A 19,065-nucleotide genomic window follows, 5' to 3' on the forward strand; every position below is an offset into this window, starting at 1 on the left:
CTATTAGACGGATAAATGCGCAAATGTCTGGCAATATGTTATCATTCAAAAATGAATCATATCTCATTAATGTGTAAAATAAGAAAAAACAATCATATTTTAATATTTTCAATATTACAATATTGCATTTGATATATGGAAAACGCAAAAAAGAAAAGAGAAAAAAAAAGCTATTATTAATTTAAAATTAATCTCAATTTAAATATTTAAGCAATTATTATAAATAATTTTTAATTCTCAAAAATTTTAATTAAAAATTAGTAAAAAGCAATGAAAGGCAAAAAAAAAAAAAAAGAAATTTGTTTAAAATTTTTATGTTAATTGAATTATGAAATTATCACTCATTGTATCGTCCATAAATGCAATTATAAAAACTTTTTTTTTTTTTTTTTTCTTACAATAAATTATTTTTAAATTGATGTGTCACATAAAATTTTAATGAAATGTTCAAAGTTATTTTACATAAATGACATTTGGTTAGTATGGATTATAATATTGAAAAATATATATATAGTAATTGAGTTATAAAGTTTTTTTTTTATCTTACCTATTCATTTGTTTATAACTTTTTGAAATTTAATTTTAATTAAAACGAACTTAAATTTATTTTATTTTCTCATAAAATATTAAAATCTTTCATTACTCCAACAACACATTGAAATAAAAGAAATCATATATTAGCAGAATTGTTATTATTGAAAATTTATTTTTTAATTTGTCCAAATATTTATAATTTACTTATTCTTTCAATAATTTTTCTGAAATTTAGCTAAAAAAAAAAAATTAATGAATTATAGGAGAAAAAATTATGTAAAATGTAATTAGTTGTAAAGTAGAAATTTTAACTGAAGCTGAAAGTTAATATGCGAAAAGATTTCAATGTATTTGCATGAAAAGCTTCAAAAATTAATTTTGCACAACCTTAATGTATTACTAGAATTGACTAATCAATTTAGAGATATGCAAAAATTTAATTATTATGAATTTTTAAGTTAATTTATTGAAATTCAGAAGGTAAACGATAAGTTTCACTAATTTGTTTTTTTAAAATTTTAGTAGAAAATCGTACATAATTGTATCTAACAATGATTTTTGTTTTTTGTTTTTTTTTTTTTACTACGAAAAGTTCAAAAAATATTGTTTAAATCTTAACAAATATTTTATAAATTTTCATTGAGAATGATCATTTCAAGAAACCAAACATACTTCATTTAATAAAATATTTAATTGAATTATTAAAAATTGTTGAGTCATATCAGTAAGCAAATTAATGCCTAACATACAAGTTAATTAAAGTTTCAAAGAGCATTTCATTGATTTGCATTGAAATTAAAAAATTTATAGTTAATAAGTTCAGAGCTAGCGCTAATGCCCTTATTGCTAATGTCAAAGGTCAGCTACCTTCCTTACAGACTTTTGTACAACTCTTATCCAATCATTTTACATGCAATGCTGCAGCAATTTAATTTTAAAAGAATTTGAAGAAAGACAATTCACCTTTAATTATGTGACACAAAGTTTTGACCTCTCTTCAAATGTAATCTTTTGGTATATTTACTTTTTCAAATTGAACAAATTCAATTGTGTACAAATCTAATTGCTGCCTTACATTTTTTGATTTTTATTAATTAATGAATGATAAACTGACTAACTGGAAATAATCATCGGAAATTATTATCATTAAATCTAAATTATGCATTAACTTTAACTTTTCTTATTATTTTATTTTAAAGTTATTCTGATAATTTCTTTACATATAGCTTATAGAAATGGACAAATTAATCAAATTTTCTTGCAACTAATCAATTGGAAATTAATTAATTATATGAAATTCGACTTTATGCTAATGAAAGATAATTTGTCATTTCATTCTTTCTTTATTCTATCATATCTCAGTTCATTTTAACTTAATAAAATTGAATAAATTTCATTTTTATTGTGTCGTCTATCTTACACATAAATATATATATTTAATATTTCATTTACCTCTCTGATAATATAAGTTTTGCCCAGGTAACTGATTTTTTTTTCTTTTTGAATTTTTCAATAGGATAGCTTTTTTTGATTGTTTATTAATTGTGTAAAGTGTAATTGTTAAATAAATGCTATATGTAAGTATTAAAGCCAAACATCTATTAGTGAAAAGAAGTGACAATTTGCGCCTCTTTCAATTTGATCCCAAATCAATAACAATTTAAATTATAATTCTTTTTTTTTTTTCATCTCAAATTTCTTCTTTCATCTTTCCTCCTTAACAATTCTTCTCTATATTGAATCAAATTGATCAAATTTTGCAATTGAATTTAAATCTAATTCTTAGATTTAATTAACAAAATTTGAAAAATTGATCCCATCAAATTATCATTTCCTTAAATTGGAATTTACATCAACAAATCTGCATATTAATGCTTAATTTACATAATTATTAATTGAATAAATTTATATTTGAGGAATCAATTTAATCATTTTTGCGGAAATGTCGCTCTTACCGCAGATGATTGTAACTGTTTATTTCCTAATTCATTTTATTCGTTAGTTATTATCATACTTAAAATATAATTAACTTACTCATTTACAATTTAATAAATTATTCCATTTAAAAAATTTTTACCTAAGAATTTGTCTTATTAATTTATCGATGAAAAAATTAATTTTAATACCATTCATCATTTCATTTTTATGATATAGGAAATGGCACTTAATTGATACATTAGTTAATTTCAAGTGTAATACATTATTATTAACAGCAATTCAGTGATATGATATTTTATCACTGATAAAACAAAGATTGACAAAAAACAGAAAGAAATCATTTGAAGGTGCAGAATCGGACAGTGTTTGTTTTTTTGGTGAAAATGAAAAAGCAGCAGAGCAATCATACTGCAGCGTTGTTAACATATTGCCTAGCAAACCCGAAGAAGGTTTTGCATTTTAATTTAATTATGGTTTTTAATTTTATCATTTCATTTTCAATTTTTGTCATTTTATTCTTTTTAAAATTATTGAGCGAAAAATTTTTGATGAAAACATCAGGAAATGATTTCTTTTTTTTTTTTTTTTTTGCAATATAAATTAATAAAAAATTTTATCTCATTAAAAAAAAAAAAAAAAAAAATGAAATTTATAACGAATATAAAATGTAAATGATAGTACTTTAATGTGACACAAATGATTTTTTTTTTTTTTTTTCTTACTTTCTTGTTTTGCTTGTTTTTTTTTTTTTTTGTTAGATAATTTTTTTTTTTTGCAAAATTACTCTTTAATTATTGGTTAATTACGGCAAAAAATTTTTATAGTTTTCACAAGTAAATTCTTTGAAAGAGATAGCGAAGGACAAAAAATGATAATGGATGACTATTGCGCATCTAAAGAACAACTTCAATTTGGAGTGATGAATTATCTTGCAGTGCGACATTTTCTCGTCATGTATTTTTATCTTTCATCTTCCTAAGTGTTTGACAATTTTTACATTAAAATTTTCTAATTGAAAACAAATTATATGGCACAAAGGTTAAGAGAGCGAGAGAGAAAGAGAGAGAGAGAGATGAAAAACTACCCAAAAAAACAATGGGTAACTAATTTTATTATTATTTTTTCCTTTTTTTTTTTTTTTTTTTTTTTTAAGGAAGATTTAGAAATGGTTCGTAGTCAATTCTTCATATGTTGCACTAATTGCATGTTACTTCGTGAAAAAAACAAAGTAATTTTTCAAAACTCTTTGTTAATTTCAACTACACTAATCAAAATAATTTCTTTCTTATCTTTCTCTTTTTTTTTTTTTTTTTGTTTTCACTTCTTAATTAGTAAAATTTTAAATTTTCGATGAAATTATTGCAAAATTTTAAAATTATAAATTTTTTAGAATTAAGAAAAAAAAATTAATTCATTCTTTTCAATATTTTAACATTTTAAAAGCTAAATTATCATAAATTTATTATTATTTTTTTTTTATGATGTAGATGAAATATTATAAAATTCAAATTTATTTATAAAAAGTATTGTTTTTTTGTTTTCTTTTTTTAGTTAGACAAAAAGTTGCAATTGTTAACATTGAAAAGTTTATTTATGATGAAAGGTATATGTATTCGAGCAAATAACGATTTTGGTTTTTGTGAGGAGTATCCGAATTTTTTACCACAAACATGGTTTTCATGTCCTGGCTTATACTCTAATCAGGTTTCACCTCTCTATGCTATCTAAACTATAAAAAAAAATAAATAAATAAAAAATAAAACTAAAAATTTCAATGAATTCTTTTTTCTAGTAAGATATGATAAGAGAATTCAATAGATATAGATAAGAATTTGAAAGTTTAAAAATTAATTTATTTAATTCTTCTTTTTTTTTTTTAAATTTTTGCGATAAAAAATTGAAATAAGATATGAAAAAAAAAAGTTTTCTTAATTTTACTAATTTGTTTAATTTTTGTAAGAATATTTTCAATTGATAAAAATGATAACATAAATTATTGTTATCAAATTTAGGTGATAAGTTATCCATTCTATGCTCCATGCATGTTTCACTTAGATAGTTATTCAACAACACAAATTTATAGTGGATTTGCTATCTATGCATTCTTGGATCAAATTAATCGTAATTATGTATCGAATTTTTTTTCTTTTTTTTTTTTGCTTCATTTTATTTTTCAAAAAGAAATTAATTAGCTTTTATAATTTATAAGTGAAAAAGAGAAGCTTTAGATTTTGGAATTTGAAGATTTAAAGATAGACAAACAATATTCTAATTAATATTTAATTAGTACTCATTAATATATCAAGCAAAAAAAAAAAACGAACAAATTAATAAAAATTATAATTTTGATTGAATAATCTCAAAGTATTATTAATCTTTAATATTATCTTAAAAATTTGATCATTAAGAAAGACATTAAGAATGATAAATAGATTAATTTTTATTATGCTTAAATATTTGTTGTAGGTATTTGGTAAGTATAAAATGATATGTAATCCGTATCAGTATGGTTCGAAATTTAATCCAATTCATTCCGAGGTTTCTCATAAATAAAAATTCCAGTAATTTAGAAAATTTCTTTGTGTATTTTTCAAAGAATCATTAATCATCATTAACAAAGATCTTAAAATTAAAAAATCATTTTTCAATCATTAACAATAAGTCTTAAAATAATTTCTCTATTTTTATGCTTTCTATTATTTCTCGTTTGATTTAGCAATTATCGTTTTTCTGAAGTGCAACAACTTAATAACTAATATTCTTCCCTGACAATTTTTATTTCTATTTTAAAAACTTTCTTGTTAATAAATAATCCGAGAGCACTTTTTCATGACATATAAATCTTGAAGGTATTGATAAGAATTACTTATCACAATTTCATATCAATATTTAATAAGTTAATTTTTTAATAATTGTTGCTATCTTATCTGAATTAGGATTTTTTATCTAAGTCAAATTAACTCAATCAAATTACGAAACTTAGCTTGTTAGAAAGTATTTGGATGTGTTTTAATAGGAGAATAAGCATTTTTATAATTAAAAATATCCTTAACATTTCATTTTAACAAATCTCATCTTTTCTCTCTTTTTTTATAGCTTCTTTGAAATTAAATTAACAAATGAAAAAAAAAAAAAAAAATCATCTAAAATGATATTACTTAATCATTCAACATTCAGTGATCATTTATATTTGCTTAATTTTATCAACTAATTAATTAGCATCATTCAAACATTTCATTCAGACTGAATTTATACCTGATGGACATTGTGTCATTCGATATAAAAATCGTCACTACGAGATACATTGTTGCTGTTATTGGCGCTTTCGGCATAACTGTACGATACCATTAGATGGCGAAATGCACATTTGCGCCAATAGAACTGAAGAGGCAATAAATGGCGAAGAGAAAATTATCAATACCACACTTCAATCTTTACCTCTTGCAAGTGTAAGTTTCTTTTTTTTTCTTTCATTTTCAAATTAATAAAAAATTTGAAGATTATGAGATATATTTGATGCTTATGGTCAATTTAATAATTAATTTAGCAAAAGAGGAATAATCAAGAAAATTTTATCTTTTTTTTTTTTGTAGTTTTATTGATAGAGAAAATATTACTTCTTTAGTCAGATAATCTAAATCATTGATATTTCATATTTGTGATTCGTTTATGCAAGAGTAAGTTAATATACCCCCTCCCTCTTACCCTAGCCTCCCTCTTACCCTGCCCTTCCTTTTACCCTGCTCTTCTTCTTTCCCTCCTTGATTACTTTCTGAACAACAATAAAATACTGTCATATCAGTTAGTACCAAACAATTTATTACTTTTAAAATGCTCACGTTTCTCTTTATTAAATGTTATCTTTCATAATTGATCAAACTAAAATCTATGAGTATTGATCACTCTTAGATAATCAGTGATTAAATTTTCTATAACATTTAGTGATTAAATTTTCTATAACATTTAGTGATTAAATTTTCTATAACATTTAGTGATTAAATTTTCTATAACATTTAGTGATTAAATTTTCTATAACATTTAGTGATTAAATTTCCTATAACATTTAGTAATTAAATTTCCTATAACATTTAGCTCATTTCATTTTTCTTTTTTATTTTAGAGCTGTTTTGCATCGTTTCATCTAAAGGTAACAAATGAGGAAACAGTACATTTGGTTAGCACTTCATACGGTGTACCAACAAAAACCGAAAATGACACCCACCGGTGCTACCAGTATACCTCGATGAGTCATGCCACGCAATGTTCGGCAATTGAAAGTTGTCCGAAAATGTGTCCTTTACTGGAACCTTTTCCAATTGAATCATTTCAGACGTTGACGGTATCAATTGCGCTTTTTGTTTTTATCTTTGATAACTGATTTAAGCAGAGGCGCAACAGTTCATCTTAGTTCAATTTATTTCTGAAGGTTTTCGGATAACTGTGACACATGTATTAAGCATTAATATAAACATTTCTTATATTTTCTGATTATTTAAAATTACCAATTTTTTTTGGTTGTTAAGTTAAAACTAATTAGTTGATTAATTTAAGTTATTATGTGAAGTTTTTCGATTATTTAAAATTATTAAATTGCTATTGCTTAGATGTATTAATGCTAATGATAAATGACTATGGGAATCTAAATAGAACTAATTGAAAATTGTTTCTGATCGTTTTTACATTTTTGATAAAAGTTAAAATTAAAATTAAATTTTATTTCTAAACTTTTAACACTAACATTTGTGATTGTATAAATATTATTCTAGGTGTTATGCTGCTGTGATAACAGAAAAGACAGTATGTGCAATATGAAAACTGTAAGCAAAATTTTCCTATGAAATTTCTCATTTTTATTTTTATTTCTTATTAAATAAGCAAATTTAATTCTTAAATTTCAAAAATTTATAAATGAAATTAAGGAATTTGGTCAAAGTATTCTCACCAATAATGGCAACAGTTATAAACTTCCAAAATGTGCCCATCGACATGTACTACAACACATCTTTTTTGCTAACATTTATGCTAATCATTGCATCGTATACTATGATTTCAGGCTAATGAAACCTTTAAATCTTATTTACGGTTAGTACAATTAATTGTCTCATAATTATTAATGAAATGAAATATAAAATTAATTGAGAAATTATTTAAATATACCTACTAGTACTAGTACTATCAATAGCGATGAGCTTTTTAAGCTATAAAATGCTAAATAAAAGAAAAAAAAAATGAATAAATTAAGCATTAATTAAAGGTTCAAAGTTCAAACAAAAATCTACTCTAGACTGTAAGATAAGATAATAGCTAATTATAATTATTTCTTATTTAAGGTTATAATATGGAATTTGAAACTTCAGCGAAAGAAATTTATGGTAGCAATCAGGAATTCATTTTAGCCGATATCTTTCAATACAAAAATCTCGAAAACTGTATGATTTCATATTTATTTCTCCCTGAAAATTAAAAATTACTTAAGCTAAATATTAATTAATTTTATTAAACATTTGCTTAAATATTTATTTTTCAAATGATTGTGAAAGATTATTTAATATGACTTTTTTTTTTCAAAAAGTTTGTGTTGCTAGTAAGTAAGAACCAATTTATTTTATTGTTTAGAAGGAAAAAAAAAAACAGTTAAAATAACAAATTCAATTTGGTTATAATTTGAGAAAATAAAAAATATTTAAATTAGACTAATTGTAAAAGAGAGAGAGAGAGAGAGAGTTAAGAAGAGTGAAACAATGAATTTAATAAATTTTGAATTAATTCTAACAACTGAACAAATGGTACTAATACTCAATTCAATCAACAAATTAATGGAATTAAATGGAGAGAAAAAAAATACACAATAATTTTGTTTATAATATTTTTCATTTAACATTATCTTTTTCTTTTTTAAATTTATGACAATTAAATTTAGTTTAAGTTATTAGATTTTCAAGTTCTCATTTGATATAGTTTGTATGGAACTAGAATAGATAGAAGATAGAAAGTATGAATTGATAACGCGATCGTTATCATATCAAAGTATGATAAAAGGTTGGTGATTACAGCATGGACAAAATGTTGTACAGAAGTTAATGCAAGTGTAGAACAAATTGATCGCATCACAAAAAGTTCAAAAGCTTGGACAGTTGGAGTAATAAAATGTAATTCAAGCGCTGAACCGAAATGTGATGCTAATTTAGTTGAAAAAATTAAAAAACATCGAACTCATTACTTGGAATATTATCGAAACAAAGTTCATTTAATATAATTTATTGATTTTTATCTTTAACTAAATCAATTAATGAAATTGTTAGCTAATATTTAGTATTATAATGATTACATTGTAATTGAAATTAATTAAGCATAAAATGCATTTAAATCATATCACAATATTAGAATGCATAGAATTTCATTCATAAAAAAAAAAATGTAATAACTTATTTAAATATTAGATATTATAAAATTTAGTAGTACATTCTATTTCTTAGATATAATAAAAAAATTGCAAAAACTTTTTAGAAGAACAAAATAATACTTGAATATTTTTTTATTATTTCTATACATAGAGAAATTTGATTTATTAATTAAAATTGGGAATGCTTTTAAAATATCAGAAATATTCCATCTTATCAATTATCAGTTATATTAAATCATAACAACTATTCAGTATGGTAGATTGTGTTATTTAAAAGAATTTGCTGAACAATATGTGACAACAAATCGATCATTACAAACTACTTGGTGCTATGAAGAATCATTTGGCCGAGGCCTAGGTTAATTTAAAAAAAAATTTTTTTTTTTTTTGAAATAAACTAAATTATCTAAGAAATCGGGCACATTTATTTGAAATTTTATAAGAGCATAAACTTTTTAAATGATTTCTCTAAATAATTTCACTGCAAATTTTTTTTTTCGAAACTTATATGATTTTGATTTAAATAAAATAATTTTTTTCTTGAAATATTTGTTATAGATTTTGTAAGCAGACGTGGTTTTATGCTAGAAGATAAGGAACTTCCACCTGGCAAAATATGTTCACATCGATTGAAGGCCAATGTTCGATACTCAGATGATAAAATGTTTGCACATTGTTTCATGATGAAACAAAATAATGGTTATCTTTTATCTCATCTGATAAGAAACAACGTGCTAATAAGTAATACTTAAGAATTAAAAAAAAAAAAAAAAAAAACGAATATAATGAATTAAGTATTAACTAGAATTAGTTATTGAATAAATGAAAATTTTAGTTATTATTTACTTTATTGTATATTACATTGAAAATTTTATCATTAATAATAATATTATTAAATATATATATTTGAAGGTGAATTATCAGCATTTTGTTGCTGCTCCTCGACTATTGATAAGCCATGTAATTATATAAGCGAGAAATATTATATTTCTCGAACGACCGTAAATTATACTAAAAAAGCTCTTCAGGTCAACTTTGAATAACATATTGAATTGTGCTTTTTAAATGACACATTCCTATCATTCATTTTTTTTTTTTTTGTTCTCATAATAAATCATTATTAATTAGTAAACAATTCATCATTATTTCTACGAGATTTTTTTTTTTTTTTTCACGTATCACGGAACGTTATTTTTACAGACACGAGAGCACTGCTTGTTACCTGACGGTGGACGTGACCTCTGCCTTTTGGCAGGTAGTCATTTGGTGATTTGTTATTACCTTGCTGATATGAAGAATGGAAAGGTGGAAGGTGGATGTGCTCTATCATTGACAAGGAAGTTTGAACGTCACAAACTTGCTAATGTTTGATTATTTCCTGTATTCAATCAGTGATATTGAAGTATGATTATGAATGATTAGTTGTTGTTGAACTTTCAAAAAAAAAACTATTTCAATTGTTATTTCTAGGTTTGTTTGATTAAATCATTGTATAATTTGGCAGTACCAGTTGAATTTTTACATGCAGCTGAAGCAGTTAAAATTTTTTGTTGTGCCGGAAGAGATGATTGCAAAGAATCACTACTGGAAATGAGACGTTTTAAAAGGTGAAATTCTTTATCCTTTACTATTTTACATAAAGTTTAAATGATTGGTTTATTGCATTTGCTTCTTTATCTTTAAATTCCAATATAATTATTCAAGTCTATTAAATTCCAGTAATAATAGTAAAAGTCTTGGCTAATTGCGCTAATAATCATGATAATATGAACAGTCTATTTTAACAGTCAATTCTTAGAACTAATCAATGTTTCAAAAGATTTATTTTCAGACTTTTCGAGAGTGAACAGTTCAAAAGAGTCAAAACTTTAGAAGAGGAAGATTTTGCATTTATTACTTCCAAATGAATATGGATTACATACTGTGGTTATTGCTGTTAATTTTTTTTTTTTATTTCAACTTTTGATAATGCATTCTTCAAAGAGAACATAAATAATTCTACAATTTTAAACTTCCTTGATATAATTTGCCATCAGAAGACATCTTTTTTTTTTGGTCAAACTTTGGGACATTATTTAAGGATTACTTTCCAAGGCTACAAATAATCATGAAAAAGCATTTCCTCTTATATGAAAGTTTATGATATGAATTAAAATTGGATAAATATTCAATTCCCTACAATCTGAAATTCGATTACTGGATTAGATAACCTTTGTAGTGGGAGAGACTAAAATATTGCAGAGGAGAAAACAAAAATTCCTTTGTTTGTAATCTTTGTTTCACATCTCTTTTGTGAATTTTCTCCTCATTTCCTTTAACACAACAGCGATACATGCACAGCACTAATCGCAATATTAATCGCAAGCACAGCGCTAATCGCAACATAAGTCGCAAGCACAGCGTTAATCGCAACCATATATATGCTTCCTTTAATCAAAAATCAAAATTGCATCACATTATTGAAATCATTTTCATATTATCATTCGATATTGGATTGCTGCTGTTCAAATTACTACTAAAATTTCACAAACAAGAAAAGTGTGACATATCATCAGTCATTGTATCACTCAGTGATTCCTATTATTTTATCGTCAAGTAGTGTACAAAGTACAAGGAGAGAATAATAGTTCCATACCTCAAAAATCACTCATAACTCCATCAATTCAACATTTCTTAGTAAGTCTAACTGGGCATGTTGATTATGTAAGAAATATGACAAAATAGGTACTATTTACGGTTAATAGGCTAAATGCTGTATAATAACACAACGTATATTACTCGCTTAGACGAAGAGTAGAAATTTATCATTTTTTGAAATTTGAAGAGCACCATATCTGTAACTTCAATTTAGCTTCACAAAAATAGTAAAATTCCAGTAAAATTATGTTTAACAGTGTAAATAATTTAGCTGCTGTATTTATTAATTAGCCTTATTTATAATAATAAGCAAACAAAATGATGTAACTTAATCAACCTCTTATTAGACTTTGCATGGATAACCACCAAAAATTTATTCTTCGATCAGAGTTTAATAAAATTATGATTCAGTAATCAAGAAAATATAATAGAAAATGAAAAGCTCAGCAATGAAAAAACAGAAACATGTTCAGTAAGTCACTGCAGAGAATAATAAGCTTCTTAAAAAATACTTAACAATTATTCATGGGTAAAAAAAGACAGTAAAAGATAAATAACAAAACGGTCCAGAATGATGGAACAAACCGAACATGGAAGTTTATTTAGATGATATTCATTTAAATGACATGTAACATGAGAAACAAAATCTTTGTCGTTTAAGGAAAGGGAAGTTTTATTAGCAGGAAAACAAGCATGGTAACTTGAGATCTCTTGTTCTAAGAAAGTGTCCGTCACTACCCCAAGATGCATTCAAAACAAATGTTATTTGAAACATGAACAATAAAAAAACATTTCAATTTCAAATCTTCACACATCTGAAAGCTCTTTTTTCACTTCCATTGGTGCCATAAAATGAATTTCTGGAATTTGTCCTTCGTAAAGACAACCTTCAGAATAGATTGGTGCAACGTTATTGGTAGGTCGATTGTAGAAACCTCCTGAAAAGTAAGCTTGCCAAGTGTTGATTTTATTAAAGAAAACAAAATTTCTAAATATAAAAGGTTCAAAATATGAGGGATAAATACAAATCTATCGAAACAATGGATCATACCGATAGCATCGGTGTACACAGCAGGACCACGTGTCATACCTCGACGAATACCATTTGGATCATCGTTATGAAAGGCGAAAGCTGCCACGGAAGACTGATCAACTGAAGGAGTGGTACCGCTACAGTTTTGCTCAATTGCACCCCCCGATCCAACATAAACGAGAATATCTTCTTGACCATTTCCTCCAGCAAATGTTTCGACTTCTTCCTAGAAACAAACTACTTTTATATTGGCATAATGATTGCAAATTTAACAAAATCAAAACAAAAATATCTCAAATAAGTCAAGATATTATTCAAGCGCTAATTTTGATTTCTACAACTTGAACAAATGAAAAATTAAACAGCCAAACCTTGAACGTGACCGTTGCTCTGTACGGCATATTTGCAATAATTCGTGCGGGTTTTTTAAAATGTGCAATGAATGCGCGTCCATCACCATATGTACCTTTCAGCGTTGCAGATGTAAAATCAGTTGCCTTTGCCTGACCAGAAGATGCCACCTACCAAAATATTCACATTTCTAAGGAAAATGAAGGAAGTTTTGAATCCCAAAAAAAAAAACTGCCTATCTAATGAACCAGGCATAAACTTCTAGAAAAAAAAAAAAAAAAATGAAAGAGTAAAATTTGACCCAAAGCGACTTATCAAAATGATATGTTTTCACTATTTCTTATAGTTTTAACGTATTTAGTTCTTCTGTAATGACTGACAATATGACCCCATGATAATCAGGATAGAAACAAGATCACAAATATGATTTCTGCAGAAATAATTGCTCCACTTAGCTTATTTTCAAAGTACCTTTTTCAGAAATTTGAGAAAGTATTCCTACATCCACTGATAGCAATTTTTTTTACATAACATAAAATTGAATACAGCGATTGTCATTAAAATATCGGTACATTTCTAAATGTATGACGATATCGCGCAAATAATTTGCTTAGAAATCTCCAGTATTCAATTATTGAAAGCATTTCATATAGTTGATGAACTCTGTTTTTTGGAGACAAGAATGCACACACTCTCTTTCGCCGATACCATTACAAAGTAAAACAGATATCATTCAGAAGATTTGTTTAAATCCAGAACCCTAAAGCGGCAATGGTAACAATAGTAAGCGCAAATGCGTTACTGATCAAAAGACGCTCTACAATTCGAGAAATTTTAATGAAAATTTTGATAAGAATTATCATTAATAAGTATAATAATAAAATAAATTATTGATTGGAATATTATATATATGTATACATATATAAACCTCAACATCAACGGTCGTTTCCCATTCGCTGCCCTCAGCATTCGTTTCATTCTGTACTAAGCCATAGATGCCAAGCGCTGTCACCAGTATTTCGCGATTCACAATGAACCTTGAATTTTTTATAAAACATATATATAATAATAATAATTATAGCTATTATTAATAATAATAATATTATTATTATTATTGTTATTATTATTATCATTATTATTATCATTATCATTACTTTTATTATTATCGTCATCATTATTATTGTTATTATTTGTGGTAGTATAATTATTATAAATATTTTCTGCATCCCTTTCTCAAGAAACAATATTTCCAGATTCATTCAAAATGCGAGCAATTTTTTACACTCCACTTTCAGTCACTGTAGGCAATAACCCATGCGCAATGATCACATAATTCTAAAATTGAAGATTTTCCTTCGAACCTGTAGCATACATCCCGCAATATTATACTGTAGAAAAATAGCTAAGACAGACAGAAGAAAAAAAGGAACAATACAATAGCAATACAAGAACAATACTCAAAGTTGAATAGGACATGGAACAGAAAATTGAGTTGAGTGGGATGAAATACATCGGATGTACATATGTTAATCAGAAAAGCTAAGGACAAGAAGAATCTCTTTTAATCATGTTTAGGAATAATTTACAAATATTCATTACTTCAGCCTGTGAGTTCTAATATCAAGATATTTGCTCAAAAACGATATTCTACTCAAAACGAAACTTTATCTGTCGAACAATTTAGAAAACGTACCAAATTGTACTGCGTTGCTTTTTGCATGTATTCTTACTAAGATTCATGAAACGTCGCACTACATACCGCGATCGACTCAAAATCCTTCGCTCTAAAAATTAAAAAAAAAGATATCTCTACCATTCAGCTAGTATTTCATTCGCAATTTCACTTACCATGTGTGGGATAAGGCAAATCGATGCCCACATGAACAGTTGATGTCACGTAACGGAAGAGAACACCAATTTCCAAATCATTCAAGATGCCAGAATTTGCTAAAAAGAACAAAAATTTTAATTGAATTATATGTTTCATGACAAAACTGAAATTTTCAGCTGAAATGTAATTCACTAATTGAGTTTCAATAATTCTTATTTTCTCACCTACTTCACCCAACTCCTCAACCGTCATTGTTGGGAATCGCACATCATTGAGAACATCGGCAACAACGAGGCGTTTATTTTCCGCAGTTTCTTCAATCCCACGACGCTTACATTCCTGAAACCAATAAAATTAGCTTTCAAAACTTCGAAACGGTAACGCCTAAATTATTCATCCATAATAAACACTGCTGAAAATAAAGTCAAAAATTAAGATGTACCGCTACAGCCCAATTGCACATTGCTTTGAAAACTGACAATTCTCCTGATGGTGAAAGCTCTGAACGTCTAACCAATTTTTTTAGGGTCTCAATACTGACATTAGTAAGTGCTGAAAATGCGAACTGTTATTCTCTAAAAAGACATGAGTAATAATAGTAGAAAGGGGAAAAATAAATGCGAGCAGTACCAATTTTTCAAAAATTGTGCGAAAAAATTGCTTTTCGATTCTGATACTCAGAATTAAATTTAAGAGGTCACAGTTTAAACATTTTGATTCTAACTGAAAACTTAAATGTTATAAATTTCAATAACCTTAATTCAAGCAACATCTTAAGGAGTTACAATAATTTAAAATCACTATAACTACAATAGCATTCCTGTAAAAGATTTATAAAGTATTTCCAAAGACTTACAATCTGATGAAAGTGCTTCATCACTTTGTTCATCGATAACCTGATGACATCGATGCAGCAATTCTTCTGAACCAAAGTTAACTGCCTGTTCCAAAAGTGCGACTGCTAATGACGGCGTCAATTCACCAAGCAGTTCAACGCAATGTTTTTCTAATGCTGCTATTTCGAATTTTTTTGCTGTAATATGACATCTTAATTTCAAATCATCCAGTAAAATCAGTAAATGAAAAAATACACTGTAGCAAAGGGTTAAAATTTTAAATAAAAGTCTTTACAAAAAACTACCGGCATATAGTGTATTAAGTACAGCTGATTCTGCAATTTCAATCGCTGCTTCGTTGAAATCCGAATAAACATAATCAATAATTGTTTGGAAAGCAACTGGATCAACATCAGAGAAGTGTATTGTAACTATTGGACAATTCAAGTCTGCTATAAAAAAAAAAAAAATTAAAAATATAAAGTCAAGAAGATTTAACTATGAAATTAATGGTTGTGCACTATTTTCACATCAGAAATTGACCATGAACATTACTAAATAAAATGTAGCACGATATCGCAGCTCTTGACTAGCCATACTTACAAAAATCGTACAAGCCAATCAAAAAAATCAAAAAGAATTTTAGTTTTTATTTTTAGCATTAAGGTCTGCGCATATATACGAGAATGTATGAATGTCAATTAAGGAATACTGCTAAAATCATTCAATTTATACTTACGTCCCTTCCGTTTCTTAATCAGTGGTGATGAAGATTCGTCTTCACCGAAAAGCATTCTCTCAAGCACTTTTGACCCTGCAGCCATCACAACACGATGTGCTTCGAAATGCTGCAATGAAGTAAATATCACAAAGAACAACAAAAACGGAAAAAATCCATGGCAGTAAATAGAAAGACAGTCAAAAAATGTTTTCGAACTGGTAAATTAGCATTAAAATGATAAAGTTTCAAAATTACAATTCATCAAAAATATTAGATCGCTCTGAGTTTATTTTTCGTCAAAAATGAGTTTTGTTTGGCTTACCTGCAATGAGTTTTTAAAAAATCGTTGGCAAGTAATGTTGGAAAAGATATTTAGGATCATTCAAAAATTCTTCGGAATAATAAACTTAAAGAAGATGTCTTGAAGAATAAAAAAAAAAGGGATTTCATTCATAACAAATTTCGATTTTGATATTCCTTAGAGAGATAACAGCCTCAGTTAAAGAACTGTTTATTGATTCCTTGCAATACACATCTTCGGCAGAATTGGTGAAAGTTCAAAAATCCACTAATTTTAAAGAATGTTACAAATGAATATGCACGTTTTTTTTGTGAAGCAAAATTAAATGAATATAAAGTCCATCATAGCATCATAAGTCATTATGTCATGATAAATAAGTCATTAAGAATGTTGCAAATGAATATGCATACATGTTTGTGAAGCAAAATTAAATGGATATAATTAAGTTCATTATAGCCAGTACATTAAAACAAAAATCTAATATATTACTTACTGCAGTATTTAATGCAGATCCAACCACAAAATCAACATCAAAACCGATGCCATTGATTTTAAGGGAAGTAACACGCTCTGCTAAACCTGGTTCTTTCTTAACCACTTCCTCGATAATTTCAAGTTCCATTTTTTTCGATGGCTCTTCAGGTGCTGTCATATCATGAGCTGACAGTGGACGACTTGGTGGTGGTGGTGGTGGAATTGAGAGTTGCTGAACAGAATCTGTTCCTTGTGCAGAAGCAGTCGTCTGAGAATTTTCAATTAATATTATGAACTTATAATTCCTCTACTTTAAACTAAAATCATGTTATTAATGACAAAACCTCATATGCATTAGTAAGGATGCATCACGATGGCCTCACAATGGCAATAAAATATCAGTGATTATCTGAGATATCAGTTCGAAAGCATAGAGATATACGAATAAACAATTAATTATTTCTAATACCATTTGATTCATCGCCGTATTCCCAGCAGCCATATACGAACTGCTGTTCAAGTAAGTTCTACTCACTCCAGCGAATCCTGACATAGAGGATACTACTCGATGGGTCGGTGTTCCGACTCCACGATTATACGCTTGATTTCCGTTTGATGCAGTTCCTACTGTTGACGGCGGAGGTTGTGTATAAGGTCGAGGTTGTTTTGGTCTTAATGATCTGAAACTAAGAAGGAAGCATATGTATAATAAATTAAAAACTTTCACTTCCTTCACTTCTTCACACAGCTATGCTTAAAATAAAACCTGTAAAAAGAGAATAAACATCAAAAATAAGATGTCAGATTAAACCCTTTTGCTCACCTCGAACATTATTCTCAAATACACACTACTTATTTCGGAACTACCAATTCAACATACCGAAATACGAACGACCACGCAACTTACCCATCGAATCCCATTTCTAAGTTGAAACTGTTCAAGTAACGAATCACTTCACCACTACTCTGAAAGGCGTTTTACGACAATCACTTCAGGATACGTATGTCGGTTTATTTTCAAGTGTAAATTTTTCGTAATTTTCGCAGAACGCAAATTTGTAATTATAAATGAAAGAGTACAAGTATGCTTGAGTCGTCTTAAGTAATTACTCAGGATACGTATAATCTGGACCAAGGAATGGTCAGTATTGACCAGTCTCGACCAGTCTTCTCAACAATGCGACAAATCCACACAAATGCAAACCATTCCCAAACAAACTCAATCAATATAAAAACAGGGCCGAGCCAATTCTTTCCGTATTTTATGGCTACACAAATTTTGTTCTTGGGTGAGAAGACGTAACGTCTTTGTGGTGAATTGGAATTCTGGTGGCCTTATATCATGTCTAGGCTACAGCTTGGAACTCTTATCTAGGCTAAAACTTGGGATCAAATGTTTGACAAGTTGGAATGATAACTTGCAACAATGCAACTTTCATCACTGATAGCTTTAAATGAGAAATAAGAAATATACGTGCTATCATCTCAAAACAACAGACACATTTGTTTCATTTCAGCTTCAGTAATCTTTTCTTTACATTATTTTGATTGTATTAGGGCATATTAGCAGAGAAACTAATACTAATACAATTGGAAACTGCCGTTAAAATATAAAAGAATTTTTAAGAAATACCGTTTTTAGTCTACTTGGCCTGAATCTTTGGGCGGCTTTAGTCTAATATGAACAAGTCTTCAGTCAATGAGTCAACAAAAAAACAATTGTAAAAACAGTAATTGTAAGGGACTATTGTACAACTAGTTCAGCGCCGGTGTTATCTCTAACATTTACTAAGGTTTAAATCTTCAAATTTAACGTTTCAACATTAGGTTTTGAAAACACAAAATTTTCGAATTGTGTAGCAACAAGCTATCTTAAGCGTTTACTGTGGCATATATCCAATCTTGTCAGTCCAGTGGATCACTGTCCTTTGAACTACATCGGATCAATATTCTCTGAACTGTGATCAAGTCGATAATATCTATTTGATCAGTTTTTTCATATGCCT

General features: G+C 27.1%; 2 protein-coding genes across 2 annotated transcripts; one reads left to right on the plus strand and one right to left on the minus strand.

The window, feature by feature from the left end:
* Positions 1-4,065: 4,065 nt before the first annotated feature.
* Positions 4,066-10,782, plus strand: Bm11027 (Uncharacterized protein; the record flags this gene model as incomplete). Its single annotated transcript, XM_043075687.1, has 14 exons — positions 4,066-4,176; positions 4,939-5,010; positions 5,715-5,921; positions 6,593-6,811; positions 7,239-7,289; positions 7,392-7,554; positions 7,803-7,901; positions 8,526-8,713; positions 9,128-9,233; positions 9,434-9,574; positions 9,788-9,903; positions 10,076-10,240; positions 10,346-10,482; positions 10,707-10,782. The coding sequence occupies 14 exons, from the start codon at positions 4,066-4,068 to the stop codon at positions 10,780-10,782; spliced, it is 1,851 nt and encodes a 616-aa protein (XP_042931621.1).
* Positions 10,783-12,319: 1,537 nt separating this feature from the next.
* Positions 12,320-17,980, minus strand: Bm11028 (BTB/POZ domain containing protein; the record flags this gene model as incomplete). Its single annotated transcript, XM_001894769.2, has 14 exons — positions 12,320-12,450; positions 12,564-12,771; positions 12,917-13,066; positions 13,825-13,933; positions 14,590-14,680; positions 14,745-14,843; positions 14,952-15,066; positions 15,170-15,279; positions 15,584-15,760; positions 15,869-16,015; positions 16,303-16,411; positions 17,079-17,327; positions 17,529-17,739; positions 17,967-17,980. The coding sequence occupies 14 exons, from the start codon at positions 17,978-17,980 to the stop codon at positions 12,320-12,322; spliced, it is 1,920 nt and encodes a 639-aa protein (XP_001894804.1).
* Positions 17,981-19,065: the final 1,085 nt, after the last annotated feature.

Source organism: Brugia malayi, assembly GCF_000002995.4.
Source record: "Brugia malayi strain FR3 genome assembly, contig: Bm_v4_ChrX_scaffold_001, whole genome shotgun sequence".
Taxonomy (NCBI): Eukaryota; Metazoa; Nematoda; class Chromadorea; order Rhabditida; family Onchocercidae; genus Brugia; species Brugia malayi.